Consider the following 22156-nt stretch of genomic DNA (forward strand, 5'->3'; position numbering starts at 1 on the left):
CTCCAGGAGGTCACAACATGACACTAAAAAAAACAGATTTATTTACACCAAAACCACAGAAATTTAACCTATTAGTTATGGATAATAATGGCAGTGTGAGATCTATTAAATTTCTTTCATCCTGTGGAATATATAACAATTTATTTTTTGTCTTTTTAAATGTCTCAATCCTTGTTTGGTCATTAAATAGTGTCTGATTAATCTAGAATGCAGCAATGAGACATAACTGCATATTAGTGAATTACACACAGCTGATAACATTAATATTGTCCAATTAAAGTTTGTTCACTAAATTATAATTGTACAGCTCTCTGTTTTAATTAAGCAAAAAAGTAATCTCTATTACAGACAGTATGTATGCATAATGACAAAGCAAATAGATGAAACCTGTCAGCCATAACCAAACTACTTTCAGTGTATTGCTCTGAGTCACCTATATAGTTGCCTGCAGTAAAAGGAGTCTAATTTAGTTCACACTCACACAGACACACACACACACACACACACACACACACACACACACACACACACACACACACACACACACAGTATACACACAAAGGGAGCGACAAGAAGAATTGTGTTTACATTTTTTATTACAAGTGTCAACTCCAGATGAGAAAAAGTTGTTAAAGGGGAACAGAACAGCATTTCCATTATGTTTTCATGTGCCCCAGGACAGTGTATTTTTCTGTTAGTGAACATGAACTACTGTCCCCAGTAGACAATCACAAGAGAGGGAAGGTTTCCTGCCACATATCACCTGCAAACTGATACCAAATAAGCTGCCAGGAATGGGTTATTTGTTACTTTGGTTTGAAGTATAAGGTTCAGGCCACAAGAGATGTTCACACCTTTTAAAATATCTACAACTTGAGGTTATTTCTGTCTAATCTTGTGCCTGAAATGAAGAATATTGTGAGTTTACGTAATGTTATGTTAATCTGTCTTGACTCGATGTAGAAGATTCAGGATCCTGTAACTCCTACCTTAATTACATTCATTTGGCTGCTTTCATTTAGAATTCCGGATATGATTTACCTTTTTAAAAGCCATGCATTATGACAGGCACTCCAAGGGCTTCCTCTCAATTTGCACTGAAAAACAGATGAAGCTCTTTTGACTGGGTTTACTGTGATTCCACAGATAAAAAATAATCATGATGTTCTGCGCAGATTTCCCTAAACTTTGGTGAGAACCTGCCAGAGTGAATCACAGAGTTAATCTAAGACACATCCATAAGTCCCCTAATGAATGTCACAGCAGCAGCTCCTTTGAAAATTAATCACAAGAAGTGAGTTGTGAGTGCTGGAGATATTTTTAGGAATACAGGCACAAATCTGAGGCGGCATGCTGTCATCATTGACATAAACCCCACTGGGATGTAAAAAGATTTTACCTTATTTCACGTTTTATTCCAAAAAGTAGGTTCACGTTAGAAATTTTAAAAAAATATCACGTGTGTTAATATTTTGCACATAAAGATGAAGCACATTAAGTTGGGGGAAAATATACAGCCATGACAGTAAAATATACAGTACACAGATAAAATATATACATCTCAGTATTCTTGTGGCAGAGTTAACACAGGAGAGAGTCTACGGTTGGTTATAATATGGAAGTCACACATCAACTTTCTCAGTTCAATCCCCTGTGGGTTCATCTTCTTTTTTTTCCTGCAGCTTCTGTTGAGTCGTGAGAAAAAGTAGCTCCTCGAGTTCCTGATCTTTCTAAATCTTTCCTGTGCAGGTCTGCTCAAACTTCAAGAGCAGCCTGATGATCACGGGATCTTTAATTTCACGGCCTTTACGTGTCTGTACAAATAAGAAAGACAAATGTTGGACTTCTGGAGAACACAAACTGTCCTCTGCCTCTAAATTGCAATAACTTTTTCATAAAAAAAATCCAGTTTGTGAACCTGATTTACATCAAACAAGTTAAAGCAGCATTCTGTGGCTACTTTAACTTATAACACAAGCTTCAAAATGATTTGATGGTACACTATCTCGGCAATTGCCAAACCTTTCATTCCCACTCCAATTGTCGGGGTATTTTTCTTCCTACTATCTTGAATGCATGACCTGCCCTTCTCTGCCTCTGATTGGCTCATCCTGCTACTCTCACCTTAACCCTCAGCAATCTTATTACTGTATTCAAACCTACTAAGCCCAACCCAGAAAAGCCAACGAGTACATCAGAGGCATTATGGGGGGTGGTGTTTAATAGCTTTGCCACAGTAGGATTCCTATCATCTTCAAAGTGCATATGATCTCGCTATAGGTAGTGTCAGGCAAACTTCTAATGTTACGAGCCTTAGCTATCTATTCTCAGTATGGACATTCAGGCAAAGGCAGAGATAATGAAGAGTGTGTTTCAAAAGGAGGATAAGAGGAGAAAAAGAGAAAGGGACCAAGCCAGAGACAGGGAAAGACCGACATTCATACTTGATTTTAAATCATCAGTGAAAAAGCAGATTGTAGAGAATTGTAGGGGCACAAAGTACCAAAACGACAACCTTTTTTTCATATTTCATGACGTTTCTTTAAATAAGCCTCTTCAACTACATCTCAATTAAATTGCACCAAATTGTTTTTTGCTTTACTCCATGTAAAATAGTCAAATCATTAAAATTGTATGGCTGTACTGAACAGTTGTACTCATTATGGATGAATCTGGGAGTCTTGATAGTCGTGATGTACAGACACTTTCAGGGAATAATGAAAAATGATACTCTCCTGACGTCCAAGGTGACGTTTCCAAACTGCCTGGCACTCGCTAAACGAGATATTGAGATGAAAATTGACAGACGACAGAAAAGCTGAAAATCCTAACTGAAGAAAGACTGAAAGACATTTTAAATACTTATAATAAGCGCTATTTGTTCTCTAATAATACTGAGTAATTGTGTGTTTTTTAAGCTCAGCTTGCAATATGAGGTCATTAACAACTCCCTACTTTTTGTGACTGTGTCAGATTGTGTTAATAATACTGCTGTCAGCTTGATTAATAACAGTGGATACAGTTTGATGTAAAGATGTGAAGGAGACGCTGCTGTTTACAAAGACTAACAATAAGTTATGTGATCAGCATTCAGTGAGTCTACACAAGGAGGTTCTTCATCCTCTTTTTTTTTCATTAGAATTATTTTTATATGAATCTTGAAATTACACGATTTGGCCATTTTGACTACATTCACAGCACTGCTAACATTAAAGTATAATACGAACTTGAATGTTTGCAAAGCCATGCATGAGCTGCCTTGGACTACACGACAGCTCAGTGAAGAATCTTGTCAGTACAAAAACAGAAAAGAAAAAAAAAAAATCAGGATGCATAATTGCATTAAGTCAATGTTGAGTGCACTGCTCAAAATTCAGCTGCTTTCAAGCAGCACAGCATGTGGCGTTCATACAAAATCTGACGGGATGATTCTCAGTCCCTGTATTTGTATTATTTCAAAATGTCTCTTCACCGGGAAGGTAAAATGCAAAAGACTGCGCTCAGGAGATAAAAGAGAGGGACTCAGGAGGGCTCCACGGGAAATATTATTCATATAAAGAAGACAACTGATGAAGTGGTAACGACAGTAAACATTCTGTTCTGTTAGTGGTTACCACTTGCTTCCAGGCAGAGAATTTCCAATGTTTCCCATCATTACAATGAGCGGAGTTCCCTCCACAGGAGCACTCAGTTTAGAGAGACAAACAAAAGCATGATGTAAATACTCTCCACAGTGAAGGAGCGCCTCTTCTCTTCTCTCTCTCCTTTCTCCTCATGATTAGCATTTCAAACAGTCCTTGTTTTGCATCAGAGCTTCATGCATGTGTGCGTGCCATCGCAGCCTTGCAGGTGGTGGCCTGTCCAACCGAAAAAGCAGCCTTTATGTGTCTGTGTGTGTGTGTCTGTTGGCTTGTTTGTTTGAGTGCCTCTTCGTGGTAAGGAGTAGTCCAAAGGGATGTGACCTCTTAACAAAGCTCACAGTGAGTCTAAGGGACAGCATTGTTGACAAATGCTACATAATCATAAATTTCTCAGTATTTGTGCTTTTCTGCTTTGATCGGCACAGAGAGTCACAAGTCACCAACTGGGTTCACATTCTGCCTCCTGAAAACCCACAAAATCTCTTTTTAAGTGTCTGCCAGCAGGCCCATCCAAACTTTGATTGAGTGCATCACAATGTGCCCAGCATATCAAGCACTGCGACAATGATACACACTTTTGCAGGAGCTGCCTGTTTGGACTGGGAGAACAGAGCTGCCTCATTTTATCCTGAGTCAATTGTTAATAGATTGTCCACTCCACGGGATTAACCCCAACAAAATTGTGTTGCAGCCAAATGAAATTAAAATAATGAGTTTCTGCAGTTTCAGGAGATAGCTAATTAAATCTATATTGTTCTTTGCTCTATCAGATGAGGCGTTCGCTGTCCTCAGAGTCCGGTGTTAGTTGAGGTGACTGCTGCAGGCTTTGACAGTCCGGTTCTGATTAGATGGGACTTTCGTATTGTTACCGAGCAACCTTGAAAAAAGAACACTTAAATTACAACATTGACGAACTGTAGTTCCTTCATTTCCATCACAAGTTTTTCAATATGTTTGAACCATTGTATTTCTTTTTTTCTACAGTATAGTGTAAATCCAAACCATCAAGAGTTATGTCACAACCATGCATGTATTATTCAGACCTTTATACCAATATACCCAAAGGTTGGCACCTATTCAGTCCAATAGGAATTTGTTTTCAAGAGATTTTAACAGTGACAGAACCTCCATACATCAAAACTTTGTGAAAGTAACAAGAGTCATAGTTGACCTTGTTTTTCAATTTAAGATGTCAATCAGTTTTTTTATATAACTGTGGTCCAAGAAGAAAATGAAAGATTTCTTTACTGCAAAATTCAAAGCAATCCTGAACGGTAAAACTCTATCTAGGTCAAGGCAGTTCCAAGCCTTTTTCCTTGGACATTATAAAAATGAATATCTATTTTAATTGATTATAAACTCAATCACAAGTGGGGCTGACTGTGACATTTATGAGCGAGCAAACATTTAGTTTTTACAGTTTTATCTACAGACCTTCGACTACACTTCTATTAACTATCATCTCAATATATTTTTTTGAAAAACAAAAGCCCTGCAGTAGAACACTATGCTGCACTCGTATTTACATGTTCTACAGGCCGATACGTCACATAGTAAACGTAGCGTTAGCCTTAGAGTTAGCAATATGTCATGTATTGTTTAGCTAATATGTACACAAAGGACTGTTACAGAGTACCTGTAAAGTCAGCCAGTGACATCATAAAGTCAGCCAGAAACATCATAGTCAGCCAGTGACAGAATTGTAAATGCTACTTGTGCTAATCTTGCTAGCTAACAGCTGCTAGCCTATGCAGTAGGGCATTTTGTAGTTTCAGCAGACAAAATTCACTGGTGCTGTCTAGAAATAAAAGTGCTGTTTAATCACTTTAATCAAATATCTACTGTCCTAAAATATTAGTCAGATTGTTAATCTAACCTTGTTTTACTGTAAACATATAATAGCAGGTGTACCAGGTGAGAACAGAAAGCTAGACAAGCAAGAGGTAAAGGTTTAACTTTCCTGTGAAAATAACTACACATTTTTATCAGGAACTGTTGACAACTCCAGGACATTTGTGAAGTAGTTAAACTTCATCAAGCATTAACAGTTTCTATTATAATATTCCTCTACACCACTACAAATACAAATCAATAACATGTATTTGATAGAATAAGTTATTTGCAGATTTTCCTTGACACTGAAGATATAATTAAGAAGTAAAATGTAAAGAATCATTAACTATTAGTTCAATAAGGGGCGGCAGTAGCTCAGTCTGTAGGGACTTCAAGTCCCGGTGCGGACCAAATATGGAAGTTGGTCTGGTAGCTAGAGAGGTACCAGATCACTTCCTGAGCACTGCCAAGGTGCCCTTGAGCCAGGCACCAAACCCCCTCCCCACCACCAGCACCTCCGTCACTCTGACATCCCTCCATTAGTGCATGTCCATAGGATCCTGTTTGTGCATGTGTGCGTATATTTCAGCCTATGTGTGTGTTCATGACCTACAGAGTGTAAAAACTGAAATTTCCCCTTGCGGGGATCAATGAAAGTAAATCTTATAAGATGACAAGCTATTAGGCAGTATACGCAGTAATTAAAATTAGCTATTCTGAAGTTGATCATTCAGCAGGATGAGTATTTCCTTTAGGTTTATTTTGATATTCATGCTTTTGTAGTTCTTGTAAAGGAAACATTTTTGAAGGCATGACCTTTGCTTGTAAGAGATTATTTATTCATACTCTGTGGTATTGCTTCTTTTACTTCTGATTAAAAGATCTTTTTACTTCAACAGCTGTTCTCTTAATTTTATTGTTTGATAGTATAATCTGATGGACCACATGACTTCTGGGTATCTTTTGATCACTGGCTGCACGCTTCCCCCTGTTTAACTGTTAAACGTTTCCCTTGGGATCCACACACAGAACACAGCTCAACAAAACAGCTTCTTATGAGATAGTGCATTTCTTGATGCAGAGGGGTCTCCTTCGGCCGTCAGATTTAATTACATGGGTTTTAGTGTTCAGAATTAGTTTACAGCTTATTTCATGTTTGTCCTCTTGGCCCCATCATTCAACAGCTTATAGAATTAGGTTTTCTGAGCCCACTGTGCCTGGTGGAGAGCAAGAGGGCTGATATGGCCAATGGGAGCAGTGATTATACTTGATTGTGAAATCCTTCAGCATCAAAGGAGGGCTTACTGAAAGAAAGCTTTATGATGAGCATTCACAAGTCTGTCGGCCCCTGTTTGCATAAGAGAAATGCAATAAAAGAGGAGGAGATTTACTGTACGGCTGCACATAAGGGTCTATAAATACCATGTCTTGAACTAAATCCATTTTGTGTTATGTCCTTTGTACAGTGCAGGTGCCGCAGTGACGCAGGCCCCCCTCCTCACCTTAGTGGTCTTCACTTTGTTCCCGGAGATGCATGACCAGCCGGTGAGGTCAGGGAGAACTCGGCACTCCTCCCCCTCAAGACAAGGCTCCATTTTACACCACCACTTCTGGCGCACAATGGAGGCTGCAGAAAAACACACCACAGCAGAAGGTCACTTTTTAGACGGAAGCACTCAGAAAAAGTACTTGTTTTGGGGGAAAAAAGGCCCCATTCAGATGTCACACTTTCTGGTCCTTGAAAGCCTCAGTATTTGTTGATAGCGGATGCTGGTAAAAACTTACTCACTAGACTCTACGTTAATGATTAGTATTCATATCACAGCTGAATATGCCCATGATAAGAGAGTTAGAAGAGGGTCCATGTAATTTTACCTTCAACACAAGAGGGCAGAGCCCTTGTTGTCCCCGCCACCTGTCCTGGAAAGCAAGAGCACTTCACTGTTTGAGAGCGTTCTTCAATCTTGTTCCTATTGCAGCAACGATGAGCTGCAACCACTTCACAAGTCCCTGTCCTCTCCTGTGACGACCCTGTGGAAAGAATTTAGGGTGAAAAGATTTTCTTGAACTCTATTTTGCGCGCAAGAACTGGCAGTTAGAGGTTCTGCAACCTTCACAAATGGCAGCGTTATGATCAAATTGTAATTATTTCTTGGCTTAATTAGACGCTACAATACATTTAGATGACAAAGAAACCAGAGAAATAACCTCAGTCCTGATTTTTGAGGTTTCTGATACTGCAGCACCACCAAGTGGATGTAAAGCAGAATGAGCAAGATGTGAGCAGAACTATCTGTCCCACATCTGCATCGTTGACATTTCATTTACAGGCCTGTGTATACCTGGTAAAGATCCAAGGGGCCTGCATGGCTACTTGAGCCTTTGCCGGACTGGAAGGTAAATTCATAATTTAAGTTTATTTCAGGCTGCCTGCAATTAAAGCAGAGCTCAGAAATGCAAATACTATTTTGGGGTACTTGTGTTTCCATTTATTCAGATTAGGATTTATTGTGGAAATAAAACAAAACAACAAAAATGATGATATGATAAAACCAGTGATTAAAAACATTTTGACGCCATACAGTAAATAAGCAACTGAATTTATGTTTCAATCCTTCCTTAGAGACACACTGACCTATATCATGCAAACAATTGTTTTAAACTGTCAATAGATATCAAATGTACTTCAAATGCCTCTTATGAACTAGCGTTGGGCAATCAATCAAGTTAGTCTATTTTTATTTATTTATTATTTACCATATTGTTTTTTTAAAGATACTTTTTCACTTATTTATTTGAATTTTCTACTTGTTTGTGTTACTTATGTTGAAATGACAAGACTTTTTAAGTCGATAAATGCTTGTGATCCTGATTTTGCAAAGTCAAAGATTCATCGTGTTTAATAATCGTGATCTCAATATCAATCAAAATAGTCGAGATGAGGATTTTTGCCATCATCGAGCAGCCCTATGATGCACTGATTTACCAGAACTACAATATCTACATAATAACGAATGAGCGACAGATGTAGAATAATGAGTACAGATGATGAGCTAATTTTTCACTCTTTTGAAACTTAAAGGCAATTTGGCTGATTTCACTTCTGTGCATCAAGTTAAGCAGGATATTTTAAATCAGTTATTCTATCTTGTGATGAAACGTAGTTTAGTTGTTACTCTTTCGAAGTTAATTGTCTGAATACTTCTGTGATAAAACATCCTGCCCCCAAACCTTTTATTTGGTTAATTGTAAATGTTTAGTTTGTTTTATACTGTAGCAACAAGCTAGTATAGATAGATTTAGCTGTTTGAGTGGCAACAGTATAAGTACATTACCATTGCCATATTCCTTTCACAGTAGAAATATTGATATGTACTGTATCTTTAGGATTAATCTGTTTTATTACAAGGGTTTTTAAGAGGATTTAAAGCTTTATCCTCCACATGAATGTCTGTTTTTCTAATGAGAAGCACTGTGAGTTTCGTTCTTCTTGTGTCTTTACATTTCTCTCTACCTGGGGACTATGCTGGTGACCAGGAGCCATAATGAGTCCCTCAGAGGGTTAAGACTGGCCTAGTTTGGTCTGACACCTACCTGTCTGTCCTCGGGAGCTTCGGTTGCCAGAGGACACTATCTGGCTGCAGACGCCTGCTACAAATAGAAGCAGAAGGCCCCAGTGTAATGGTTGAGCCAATATGATCAGCTTCATTTTACCTGTTCAAACATAAGAGTTCATGCACATTAGATCGTTTTCACAAGACCATTACATTTATTTGCAGGAGGCACAAAACCTTGTAAATGCACTTTTTCATCATAAATTACTTCAATTACTAATATGACAAAGATTATCTGAAGTAAAGTATCACTCACTATTAATATTTTCCCTTACACCTATAAAAGTCCTTGTGGAGGTGTGCGTGGACAAATTAAAGCAATTTAACTGAATACATTTTCCTTTCTGTGTTAATCTAAACTTTGTAATCATACTCAACAACCATATCCATCATGTGAATTTCCCAGGGCAACACTTGAAAACATATTTGAATTTACAATCATGTTAAACTATGAAGAAGCAGCATGTCTCAGCTTTAAGGAACTACAGAGATGATAAAGACAGAAATGAACAAAACGGGTGATTAATGTGTTATTGAAATGTAGGCAGCACATTCTGTCCAGCAGCCTAAAACATTTTCAGTCCTACTCTCAAGTGCGACAAATATTTATATTCAGTCATGAATGGATCGTTCATATACACATCATTTTTGTTCTCCCATGAAGTTTTTTTTTTGTTGTTGTTTCATGAATATTTGGGTTAAACAGTAGATGTATGGGAGCTGCATTTTATCATTTATATACACACACTAAAAGAGAGCTTTATCATCAAAATCACAGCATCAACAGAATAAAGAGGCACAGAATGCCCTCAACACATTGAAGTTTAGCTTTGAAGCATTTCCACCACTTACCTCTGCTCAGGTTATTGATGTAGGCTACATCATGAACCACCGCTGGAGCATCAACCTGCAGTGTTTGGGATAATACTAAGAAAACTACAAAGCCCAACGAAAGTTTCAGCAAAGATGCAAAAGTGTGGAATAGTTAAGATCCAACAGTTTTCCAGTTTTTTTTTTTTTTTTTGACTCAATTTGAACGAGGAAAAAACAGAAATCGCGAGACCGCCCCCCCTCCCTGCGTGCTGCTTAATAACAAGCCGAGCTGATCGACATGACAGTCAGTTCAAAGACACATCAGCTCCTCTCCCTGGAGCTACTGTTCCTTTCAGAGAGAGATGTGTTGGTCTGTGAACACGGTTGGGAGCAAAGCCTGTCAGCTTTTCCCCGTCGGGAAAATTAAAACTTAATCAAGACAGAAACCATCTGTCTCGCGGACAATATGCGGCCACTTTCATTAGCGCCATAAGAAGCTTAAAGTGAGTATTGACATCCTGTCACATGGAGGATAAAGCGCCTCTGAAGGCCAAGTGCTGTTTGTTCTGTTCTCACGAGATATTTTATTCAAGGAAAAACTTGGAAACAGCCTTTTTTATTGATGCTGTCACTCTGCCTAACAGCACAGGTGGGCTTCAGGTGTTACTTTGCTCCATCATAGGCGATGTACAACTTCAATTACTGCTGCTGAATAACAGACTACATACTGGTATCCAATAATTAAACCTATCCAAAAACTCAAGTGTAACAAATCGTGTATAAATATTCAAAAGGCCATAGCATTCACACTTAATAATCTGTGTAAAGAGTCAAGTTGAAATTAATTTTCTTTAATTACTTTTGGGCAGGTAGTCCTCAAACTGCAGCTTTTTTTTTACGAGCAAGCTACCAGTTAACCCTGCTCTAAGTCTTTATGCTAAGCTAGGCTAATTGGCTGTAGACTGACTTGTCTCTTGCTTTATTATTAACAGACTTATATGTATAATCTCATCAATCATCTTGAAAGTAAGGAGAATATTACAACACATTTCATTTTATTTGCATGACTACATAACAAAATGAAATGTGTCTCCATCAAAATCAAACCTAATCTACTTGAAGTTCAAGCTTTTAGCTGGAAATGGAACATACTGAATTTTATCTTAACTTTAAGTCAAACAAGACCGTATGTGAAAACACTATTTCTGCTTTCAGTTCATTTTAAAGGTCACATATGCAAAAAGAACATAACCATGGTTTACTAACACTTAAAGGCCTGTCTACAAACCCCGCAATTATGAGAAAAGTTCCTCTTCTCTATATTTTGCTTGCTCAGTTGTTCGTGAAATGTGTGCACAAACATCATGACATCACAAAGGGAGGCAAACCCTCCCCCAGAGGCTGACACTCCCACAGTTAGGTGTTTGATCTGCTATCTGAGTCCGCCTTCTCACTGTAAACATTAGGACATCAATCAATCAATCAGTCAATTTTTATTTGTATAGCGTCAACTCATAACAAGTGTTATCTCGAGACACTTTACAAAAAGCAGGTAAAATACCTTACTCATTGTCTGTTAACATTACAAAAGAGCAGGTAAAAAGACCTTACTCATTGTTATGTTACAAAAAGCAGGTAAAAGACCTTACTTATTGCTATGTTGCAAAGATCCGGCCTATCCATCATGAGCACTTTAGCAAAGCAGCAAAAGTTACAGTGGTAAGAAAAAACTGTCTTATTAAAAGGCAGAAATCTTTGGCCGGATCCCCGGCTCATGACGAAACAGTCTTCACAGGCCTAGACTGCGCCGGGCTTGGAAAGGGATAGGGGGAGAGATGGGATAAGATGCAGGAAGAGGGATAGGGAGCAATGGGGTGTGGGGAGGCAAACCGCCCATCAACAATCCGGTGGGGAGGGGGCGTGGGGGGGGGGGGGTTGACATAGAGAGAAAGCCCTGGTGCTTTTGATGGACTTAATGTTAAACAGTGAAGACGACCCGTTTCTTCTTATTGAATAATTATGACAAACTAATCTGGTGAAAGACGCTTCCTCTACAACATGATATAGAAACTTTATTAGAGCACAGTGCACGTCATTATTCTCATAACTACAGGATAAACCAACACAGGACAAATACACAAAGAGGTAAACAATGTTACTAATAGAAAAAACTATGTTTTTAAATGAAGCCATATTTATATGACAGCCAATCCTAGCCCGCATGGGAGACCTTACCCGTCTTATTTACATTGTCTCATCAAATGTGCTACTGCAGCATCACAGTAACCTTGTGGTGCAAGACCCCGTTTGCTTTCCGATGCAGTCGGTCTGATCAGCGCTGTGTTGTAATGATCGTGATCAGGTGGTGAAATTGAGCTTGAAGAGGACCGTCTGGGGCGTTGTGACATCAGCAACGGCTAGTTCCTGTCCATCTGACAGACCCAGCTCTGCATCAGAGAGGACAAGGTATAGCGAGTAGGTTATGGTGAATGTCAGCAGGTCACCTTGACCGGACACAGAATGATCAGAGTGACTTTTTCTTCTTACCTTTCAAAGTTTTGCAGAGGTTTGGCCTGGTTCGCTCTTCTATGGATTTCACTGACTGGAATAAAATTGTATCCATAGTTTCATGGTAGTGTACAATGACAGGTGACCAAACATCATGCCAGATTCTCGTAGTTTAAATTCAGTATATTACCTGCAAATACAGTGTCTTATTCTTCCCTTCCAGAGTGGTGGTGATAGCTGGGGATTTCATTTGTCTGCAAATTATTTATAAACACTTTTAACATTATGACCTTGTATTTTTTTTTTTTTTTTTTTTAAAGGAGCATTACTAAAATTTAAAATTCTGAATACTCACAAAGAGGCGTTTTCTGTGAGGTACTCCAATACCTCCTGTAATTTGGCAGAAGGAGAAAACTGGAGATCCTGAGGCACCTGGCTGCAAGCTGAACAGTTTTCCTGCTCAACAAAAAGAGAAAGACTTGTTATTCTTGGTCCAGACTAGAAAAACAGAACATGTTCACTGGTGACATTAAGCACACACAACAGACCTTTCGTTCAGCTTCAAAAGTGTAGGTGTACAATCCATCCACGTCATTGAACACCAGGTAATTATTTAACGGGATATATGCACTGCAAAAAAAAATACATAATGTTAGGTAATGTTTTATTGAGACATAAGATGATAAAATAAGGGATTGGAGATTCTCCCTCCCCCCCTCTTTGCTTCTCACCTTGTAGCAATTTTAAAAACTTCAGTGGCACAGGCAGCTATGGAGAACAAAGACAAGATTCAGTCTCATGCATGGTGCTGTCATAAAAAAGGAAAAGGCTGGCCTTGATTTGTTTTCTTGTTTGTTCTTTGCCCTCAACACCTGAAAACCCAAAAGCAAGTGATGGATAAAATGCTTTAATATTGTCGTGCAGCTGGTTACTGCCGATGTGATTCTCCCTATACGTATTAGCTTCTGATAGTTGTGATTCGCTACGTCATCTGCTGATGAGTATTGTCAAAAGATCAGACATAGAGGAGGGTAAAGAGAAATGGTGGGAGGTGGAGTAAGGAAGGAAGGAAGGGAAAGCTTGGTGTGTGTGGATAATAGAACAACATGGCACTATTAGGCCTAATGAATAAATTAACGTATTATCAATATATAATATAACGTCATATAAATAGGGTGAAGAATGTCAGTGTTTTCAGTAGAGGGATGCTCGTTGCACGTGCTGGATTGGCCTTGCTATGACTATAACATGCTTTCTTGTTGTTATAATTGCTATTAAACCATAAGATACTTGACTTGGACGTGTCCTTAAAGGCCCGGGAATTGATCTGGACTTTTGGACTTGGATCTGGACTTTTGACTTGACTTGGACTTGTGCCCATTTCTGGTGTGTGTGTCACAAACATTAAAATGCTCAGCAAAAAGCAACCTGTCTATCAACTGGGTAGTTATATTTATAAATTATAGGTTGCACTGAAAAATGTCCTCATAGGCTACTACAGGCAGGTTAGTCAAACATCTATTTCTATTGATTTTTGGAGAAAATAAAAACACATTCTAAATAGAACTGTTTAAAAACACACTTGAGTTTCATACCAGCAATAACAGCATTAGTTGATGCCACAGCGGGGATGATTCTTTTCACAACTCCTGTGGCACAAAACAGTCACAGAGTTCAATTCAGCTCACCGTTATTAGAAAAAGACAACAAAAGCATTTGATGAGAAAAGAACTCACTCATGGTCCACTTCATCTGTGAATGAATAACTGTGTTTTAAAAAAAAAACTGGTTCACCTTGAGTGAGTCTGTATGTCACTCCTGTTATGTTGAACTCTGCAGCTCTTTCTTGGGCTCTGTCAAACACCCACTGGATGTGCTCGGGATTGTCCCCATCCAGGCTGTTATCTAGATGAGAAAACGACCCTGCTAGTTAGTCTTTGTACTGATAACATGCATACACTGGCAGATGATATGTAATTTATGTGATGGCATTTGTTTTAAGAACAAATAAACAGAATGTACTTATTTGAGCTTACCTCCAAATGGCTTTTCTTTGGGCCACTGCAAGATTCTGGCATATTCAATGCAATGCTCTGGTAGCCGAGGCATTGACGCAATGGTGCACATGGGGAAATTAATCTGCGGATGGTGAAACGGAAAGTTAAGCATACAGTGAACGTATCTGAAGAGCACCACATGCAGAGGTTATTGAAAAATTAAATCTATTCTAGTCTAGTAACTACTTTTCTCTGCGCTTTGGTGAGACCTTTGGTTCAAATTTGACTGTTGTGCTGGTGTGTGTCTGGTCTGTATTTGTTCTGTTTCTCTCCAATTAATGAGGCTGTTTTTTTTAACACTGCCTATTTTTCATGAACGATGTTTTTTTTTTCCTAACAAACAGCTGTTCCAGATGGAAACACAACTTTGTAAAAGAGCAGCCCTTGTGCATCACAGATGTTTTTTTTGACGATTAAAAAGAAGATGAAGAACGGATATGACCGATTTGCTTCATGTTCAGAGGTTTATTATGTTATCATTGTGACGTGATATGTAATAATGTGATAATTGTATTGGATCACTCATAACAAATGAATAAATTGTATCTATAAACAATAAGGTGCATATCTGTAGGTAAGTGACCTGTGGAGGATAGAGCTCCAATGTGCAGTCGATGCATGCAGTCATGCCGGGCAGAATGACACGAGCGTTTCCTTTAAAGCCCTCGGTCCCTCCATCGATGAGGGGGATGATGGAGCTGGGATCCAGGACTCCGTCTTCATAGGTCAGGAGGGATATCTAGAGAAGGAAGGTAGCATAAGTCACAACTCACCACAGAATACACCTGCAGGCCTCTGATATACGTACATGGGCAAATCAGGCAAAGTAAAAAAATAAAATAAAAAAAACTTCTTTCCTACCAGCATCCCGTTCATCCAGCGTCTGGCGATGATGGAGTCCAGTCCACAGACGATGATGTGGAACTCTACAGAGACATGGCTGTGTTAAACCTCAACAGAGTCCTGACTTTATACGCTCTGCTACATCTCATCAGAAAAATACTCACGCCTGTAAAACGAGTCATCAAAGTCTTGTATTTTTTTGAAGTGACTGCATGTTATTGATAAGGAATAGAATCATTGTTAGTAAAAAAGATATATATGATAAAGGTCAAGTAAAGTCAACTGTTCAAAAAAAACATTGCTGCAAAGGATACGGAACAACTTTACATCCGGGGATTCGGCTGTTGACAAAGTCGGCGGCTACCTCGGCCTTTGGTCGTCCAACATCTTTGGGCCTGAATAGATGTATATGACTTTTAATATGCAACTTAGGAGATGTTGTAATCTGATTTACACGCTGGAATTGTAACAATAGCACAGTCACCTACAGGAAAATATATGCCCCCTTTTTTCATAGATGTTATGTCTTATATCAGACGACAACATCAGATGTAGTAAATATGTACACGAGTGTCTCACACCATGCTGGCAAGTAGTTTTAATTACACACTACTACTAACTAAAACATTACTTTTCAAAATTTTGAGGAGGAGAATGAAGCAAAAACATACCTGAAAAGAAACTGTCTGTTGAGGTTGGAGATGTCGATTGTGTCCATGTCAACGACATGAATAAGGCGAAAGCCAGACAGGGCCTACACGAGAACAAGAACACTGTAAGAATGTATCCAAAGATGCAACCAGTGAAGACACTGCTCAGCTTACACGAGCACAATTTAACGTAGACTACATTTTTGCCCTACCAGATCTTTGAGAAGTTCACATCCAAGTCCTCCTGCACCGATGACCAGAATCTTGCATGTCTCCAACAAGAACTGTAGAGACTTGAGATAAAGGAAACCACGTCAATAAGAATGAAAATGTTGAGATGTGAAATATTAGCATCAACGAAGAGTGTCAAGCTACATCTTTATCACACAATGATGGTTCAAAATCAATGTGAAAATGTTCATTTTAGTTTCCATGGAACCGTTTTATATTCACCTCAGTACTTGGCTCAAAGTCAGGATGGGTGAACGGGCCAGGTCTCTCCAAAAACTTCCTTACATGATTCCAACGGCCATCCCAGTCGCAACCACCGTCCATCTGTCCACCATCTACAGCCATTCTGGACACACAACACACCACTGAATTTGTAAACGAACTTCAACTGGTACATTTCCTCCTTCTTCCAATACAAAATAATACAAATGCCATGTTCTTCTAATGCATGCAGGGGACATTTCCTCAAAAGATGAATGCAAAGGGCAATGAAAGCAATCAGTTTAGATGCTTTCTCTTTTGGCATTAAAGATGAAATGATAATAAATTGTCCTGTATATTCAGTACACAGTAGAATTAACTTAAACTAGCCTTTTTAACTGCAGTCGACCACGACTCTAACATTACTCTGCACTTTTTGATCTCTCTCTGCTTGAGAATGAGGTCCTATTTTTCACTGACTTTTCTGGTATTTTGTTCTTGAGTTTTCTCTGGAAATTTAACCCAAAGAATCAGTGAAAAAAGGAAAATGTCTTTACTGTGCACTCAGAGGTCGGACAGTAGAAATGATGTTCTAGTGGTCACATGAACTGAGAGCCACTGCACTAAAAGAAGAGACTCATTGATGGTCAGTGCAGCACATGTATCATGTCATAACAAAATAGCTGAAATGTCATGCTTTACAAGAAATACATTTTACTGTTTTAATGCAACAGGAAAATGTACAACACATGCCCCGTCAGACATCTGGGAAGTATAGAATTTCACTGACAAGTTCATGTTTTTAGGTGCCGTTTTATTAATATTTGTGTATTTTTTTTCTGCAGGGATCGTCCTCCATTTTCATTTAGCCAATTACATTTTGTGACACAAGTGTACAGAATACTCTTAAATCTCATTGTTTAAGTGTTAAATACAATGCAGTACTGAAACTACATACACAAAACCATTTAAGGATCAGTATGTAGTGTGGTACAAAAGATGTGTTGTGAATTCAGAAACGGGTTTATCTTGCAAGGAGGAGACAGGATTGGTTTATTGGATGTTTCACACTGTGAATGGATACAAGTAAATCAACACAGTTTTCAAATTAATGAGCTGTCAATTGTTGCCCGTCCAAATGTGGTATAAAAAAAAAAATGATTTTCACGTCTCCTGGCCCAGCAGTCGCCGCTAACAGTGCAACGCAAACCTGCTGCCAGTCTGAGACCTTTATTTAGCGTTCGTCACTAACTTCTCAGTCAGGTCCTCTATTCGCCTTCTTTTCTTCTCCCTGGAAGAAGAAAATAAAACGGGGCTTAAACATGCCGGGGTAACAACAAAGGCGAGAGTTCAACTACGTTAAAATTATGTATTTTCGTCCATTCAGACTTACGGCTCCTCGGCATCCGCCATACTTTCACGGTCCCATGTCCTCGATTGTAACTGATGCGTTTGCGGGTGTCAAAGCTGCGCTCTGCAGCTGCAACGAGCCATGGAGAGAAATCTGCAAAAAAAATATCCATGTTCCTCACCAAACCACCCGGTATGTTGGAACTGTTTGTAGAACAGTATATGAGTATATATTTCCCCATAAAAAAATATTGCCATGAGATTACATATAGAGCTCAAATGTAACCGAAACCCAGCTAAGCATTGTGTGAAAGCGAGTTTTAAAGGTATGGGAAACCATTGTGTGAAAAATGTCTACATTTATTGCCCTTTTTTTTTTTTTCTCACGATAGAAATGTTGTTTATGTTTGTACTGCAACATATTCAAAGTGACTTTAATAAATGTGGATTTATTTACACCTCGCCATTAAAAGTCAGGTTTCCCATTGCAATGTTTGGATGTTGTGATTTGTTTTTGTTGCATTCAATTCAGGATTAACATTTTAATTTGCAAATGTGATACTAGCTGAACAGGCAATAAACATATACTGTATAATGTTTTAAACAGATTATTGTCATTAAATACAGTACAATTTGCACGTTTTTTCTTATTTTTTTTTAAAGACGTCGAATCTTTAAAAAAAATATATCCTGTGTGCAACATAATAATAACATTTTTTTATAACTAAGTAACCCCAGTGTACTGTTTCTTGTTTTTGTATTCATATTTCTGCGCATTAAGAACGCAAGTCCAACTCCGAACACCATCGAGGATCTAACTCTCGTGAGACCTTGAGCGAGATTACAGCTTCTCGTTCGCCCCCCCCTTCTCCACGAACACAGTCGACGATCAGCTGACCCGTCAAAATATTACGCAGCGCGGCGTGTGGTGGTGGTGGTGTTTGTGTTTGTGTGTGTGTACACGTTGAAGTCATGGCAGCCAAGATGGAGCTCGCACCCCTCAGACCGTGGGATGATTTCTTCCCCGGAGCGGACCGGTTCGCCAAACCGGAGTTCGGAGATTTGACGAAGTGGAACAACAGAGTGATCAGTAATCTTCTGTACTACCAGACGAATTATTTCGCCGTGGTTCTGGTCGTTTTCATTATTGTAGGGTAAGTCCTGTTAGCTATGAGGCAGACTAGCTTCTCTGGCCTGCATGCCTTCTATCCACACCCTTCATGACCACACATGCTATTTCTGTGACTTACAGCGTTGTTGTGAAAACCTTTAATGCACCTTTACTCTAATTAATTTCTAGCCTTTGGTATTTTCTAGGCCTATAAGCAGTTACGCATTGACTTTCATCCAGTGGAAACTATACGCAAGATGCATCTAAAAAGTAATGTTACTTATAGAGATTAAAGTGTGTTGAGATTCCATGATACAGGATTTTCTCAGTATCTCATTTTGCCACATATCACTTGAAATAAGTGTCTGTTATTTTAAATATCTTAATGTGGTTTGATAGTTTTCTTTGAATAGAGGATGATGTAGTGGAAATGATGAGGCCTTACTGCAGGCATATGCCCTCATGTGGGTTACACCAGCTGTCCAGGATGTAAGCAATTGTTCCTATCACCAGCAGGTTGTGCTATTTGTCAATTAAAAATGCATTCAATCAGTTGAAGACTCATTATGTTGTGATTATTATGTTTTTTTTTGTTTTTTTTATACTCAGGTTCCTGAACCCATTTGGCATGTTTCTGGGAGGACTTGTGGTGACGCTGGTCTTCACGGGTTCAGTGTGGGCGGGAGAGAACAAAGCCGTGGTCAAGAACTTTAAAAAGAAGAACCCCACTCTGTTTGTCCTCGGCATCATGGTCACGAGTTACTTTCTCCTGTCACTGTGTGGTGGCGTCATGGTCTTCATTTTTGGAATCACCTTCCCTTTGCTGTGTAAGTCTCAGTGCTTCCCAGAAGCTGTTATTTGTACTTCAATAATCAGATGTTGTATACTGTTAAAAAAAACAAATCCTTGGATACAGAAGGTTTTTGATGTGCTGCTGTAGCCGTCTTAACGGGAGCATTCCAGTTTGGAATTTCAGATGCAGCTTCGACTAAAGGGTGGAGTTTACAGAGTGAAGATTGACCTGTCACTCATTTTAGTTTCCTTTTGGTTCTTCTAGCTTGTGACACTCCAACTTGACTTTAAAGACTTAACACCCACATTTATTGAAGGATTTTTGAGGTTTGACACAAATAGATCCTTTTTTTCATTTGAGCATCAAACACATTCCCTCGTAAACAGCAGCTCTCATTTGCATATGTAGTTTAACAGCATTTGTACTCAACAGAAACTACACTGTAATTAGACTTTGTATTTTTCTTCAAAGACCATCATCATGTGTTCCCCATCAATATACTGTAAACAAACGCTAAACCATGAAAACTTTTCAAGGGGCTTCTGAGTCACACAGAAATTCATAACTGAGTTTTTTTTCTGCGGGTGAACGAGTTTTTCCAAGCGGCACACTCTCATTGTGACTCACTGTAGGGCTTGGACACGGCATTGACACAGTTATACTGAAATGTATTCAGTCACAGGCACAGATTGTGAAATAAAGTCGGTGTTGTGTGAAGAGTGATACAGCAGCTAAGAAGTATTGCTTTGGATTTGTTTGAGCTCTCTAAATACTCTCAGAGTCAGACCGTCAGCAGAATGCTTTAGATAATTGATGGGTGGGATCGTTAGAACAAATGTTACCGCTCTAACATCACGGCGGATAGATGAGACAGTTTGATGGCTTCCCAGGAGGCTTGCCCACTGCTGCCTGTGTTGACGGGTTGCTATGGTTTGTTGATTGGGAGAGAACCACATTTACTGGCTGATGTCATGCATTCAGTATCCGTCTGACATCGAAAATAAAAGACACGTTGAGCCCAATGCCTGCTTAATATCTGAGATGCAGCAGTATCACGTTTTGTTTTCTTATCTTCCGTCATGTATTTATTTATATTCCCCATTGCACACGCGTCTAAATAACTGGCTGTTGTATATCCCCTCCAGTAATTCTGATCCATGCCTCGCTGAGACTGCGCAACATGAAGAACAGACTGGAGAACAAGATTGAGGGTGTCGGGCTGAAGAAAACCCCCATGGGCATCATCATGGACCTCCTGGATCAGCAGGAGGAGAGAATGAACAAGATTCAGGATTTTATTGAGAGCAAACTGAAGGAATAAGGAGCCAGCCAAAGGTGTGCTAAGGGAAATGTCATAGATTACGGATTTCAATTTCCACGTCAAATTTGTATCCCAAGTGTCAAATTTGTAAAGTTACTGATGTTAGCATTCCCATCTTTTTTATCCATTTCGGTTTACCTGATCAGCCTCTACTTTTGTGTTAGTTTCCACTGTCTGAATATGGATAATAACACCATTTCATGTTTTGCACAATCACAGTGTGGATAGGATGTAGAAAGTCAAAGGGCACCCACGTTTACCAAAGGCTTGAGCATTCCTGCGTCAAAAAAAAAAAAAGATCAACAACCATTGATATACCTAGTCAACAATGCACTTTGATCCACATCTCAGCAGTCTATGTATCTTACCAAATTGAAAGTAGAATGCTTGAACACAATATCAAACGCAGTTATGAGATACCAATAGTATTGTTCTGATAAAAGTATAAGATCCTTTTAGTTTGCTACCTCAAAACAAGCATGCTTGATTTTGTTTTCCCTGAATAAAACCACATTAACATATCTGACTGTAACACCCAGTGAACTGCTTATTAAACAGCAATAACTCCCATCGTGTCACTCCAGGAGCTGTAGGAAAACTGATCCGTGGTCAGTTTGTGTTTTGCAGAGACACTGGCTGTTACTTGACTAATATTACTGGAACTTAAATGTTCCTTGTTCTCAAGAGATTTACAGCTCCTGACCATAAAGGCTGGCCTGAGTGTATCCCTTCTGATCACAGCTATGCAATATTGAAAAATGAATGGCAAGTGAAGCTTTACTGTTGAAAAGTTGTGTCATGGCATATATATATATATATATGCTTGTTGTTGTTTTTGACGTGTTTTTTCTTTATAAAAAATATATAGCATGCAGATATGTATAAAACATCTGCACCACACAACGGACGTCATTTTGGCAATGCGACAAAAAATAATAAATTGATTAACTTTAATTTCTCATTGTTAGCTCTTTTTTTTTTTGAAGGATACCGGGGACATAGTCGTTTCATATCTTCAAGTTCTTTGTTGGTGATTCATTTTTTCTGCCTTTAAACCACTCTTTCATCTACTTATCCCTGCAGTAAAGCGACAGGAAACTGTTGCCTCTCACGCAATCAGGAGTGCAGTTTGTGTGTGTTACCCTCGCAAATAGCAGTTCAGAGAGATTGTCTCTCATGTGGATGCTACA

At 38.9% G+C, this 22156-nt stretch overlaps 2 protein-coding genes across 4 annotated transcripts; one reads left to right on the top strand and one right to left on the bottom strand.

Moving 5' to 3' along the window:
- Positions 1 to 11958: 11958 nt before the first annotated feature.
- LOC132989672 (NEDD8-activating enzyme E1 catalytic subunit) lies at positions 11959 to 17889 on the bottom strand. 3 transcript variants are annotated; one of them, XM_061057421.1, is made up of 18 exons: positions 17785 to 17889; positions 17644 to 17682; positions 16413 to 16536; positions 16172 to 16252; positions 15981 to 16063; positions 15624 to 15704; positions 15474 to 15517; positions 15328 to 15392; positions 15050 to 15205; positions 14446 to 14548; positions 14204 to 14314; positions 14005 to 14058; positions 13141 to 13177; positions 12958 to 13039; positions 12765 to 12865; positions 12600 to 12663; positions 12449 to 12503; positions 11959 to 12348 (listed from the first exon to the last, which is right to left on the bottom strand). In XM_061057421.1, the coding sequence occupies exons 1-18, from the start codon at positions 17802 to 17804 to the stop codon at positions 12260 to 12262; spliced, it is 1389 nt and encodes a 462-aa protein (XP_060913404.1). In that variant the 5' UTR covers positions 17805 to 17889; the 3' UTR covers positions 11959 to 12259. The 3 variants fall into 3 exon arrangements, with proteins under 3 accessions (XP_060913404.1, XP_060913403.1, XP_060913405.1); XM_061057420.1 differs by having other exon boundaries at positions 16413 to 16545; positions 17785 to 17819; XM_061057422.1 differs by lacking the exon at positions 17644 to 17682 and having other exon boundaries at positions 17785 to 17825.
- A 735-nt stretch (positions 17890 to 18624) lies between these two features.
- On the top strand, positions 18625 to 21920 carry LOC132989702 (PRA1 family protein 3-like). Its single transcript, XM_061057478.1, has 3 exons — positions 18625 to 18895; positions 19462 to 19679; positions 20791 to 21920. Exons 1-3 carry the CDS (start codon positions 18714 to 18716, stop codon positions 20964 to 20966), a joined length of 576 nt encoding a protein of 191 aa, XP_060913461.1. The 5' UTR covers positions 18625 to 18713; the 3' UTR covers positions 20967 to 21920.
- Positions 21921 to 22156: the final 236 nt, after the last annotated feature.

The sequence above is a fragment of the Labrus mixtus genome, chromosome 15 (assembly GCF_963584025.1).
Source record: "Labrus mixtus chromosome 15, fLabMix1.1, whole genome shotgun sequence".
Taxonomy (NCBI): domain Eukaryota; kingdom Metazoa; phylum Chordata; class Actinopteri; order Labriformes; family Labridae; genus Labrus; species Labrus mixtus.

Bases quoted from the DNA above. Each gene is read 5' to 3' on its own strand.
- LOC132989702 (XM_061057478.1), top strand. From the start codon at position 18,714: ATGGCAGCCAAGATGGAGCTCGCACCCCTCAGACCGTGGGATGATTTC. The intron at 18,896-19,461 runs GTAAGTCCTGTT...TTTTATACTCAG, and splicing joins GTCGTTTTCATTATTGTAGG to GTTCCTGAACCCATTTGGCA. The intron at 19,680-20,790 runs GTAAGTCTCAGT...TATCCCCTCCAG, and splicing joins AATCACCTTCCCTTTGCTGT to TAATTCTGATCCATGCCTCG.
- LOC132989672 (XM_061057420.1), bottom strand. From the start codon at position 17,804: ATGGCGGATGCCGAGGAGCC. The intron at 16,253-16,412 runs GTGAATATAAAA...CTTTATCTCAAG, and splicing joins ACTTTGAGCCAAGTACTGAG to TCTCTACAGTTCTTGTTGGA. The intron at 14,059-14,203 runs GTGAACCAGTTT...TTTGTGCCACAG, and splicing joins GACATACAGACTCACTCAAG to GAGTTGTGAAAAGAATCATC.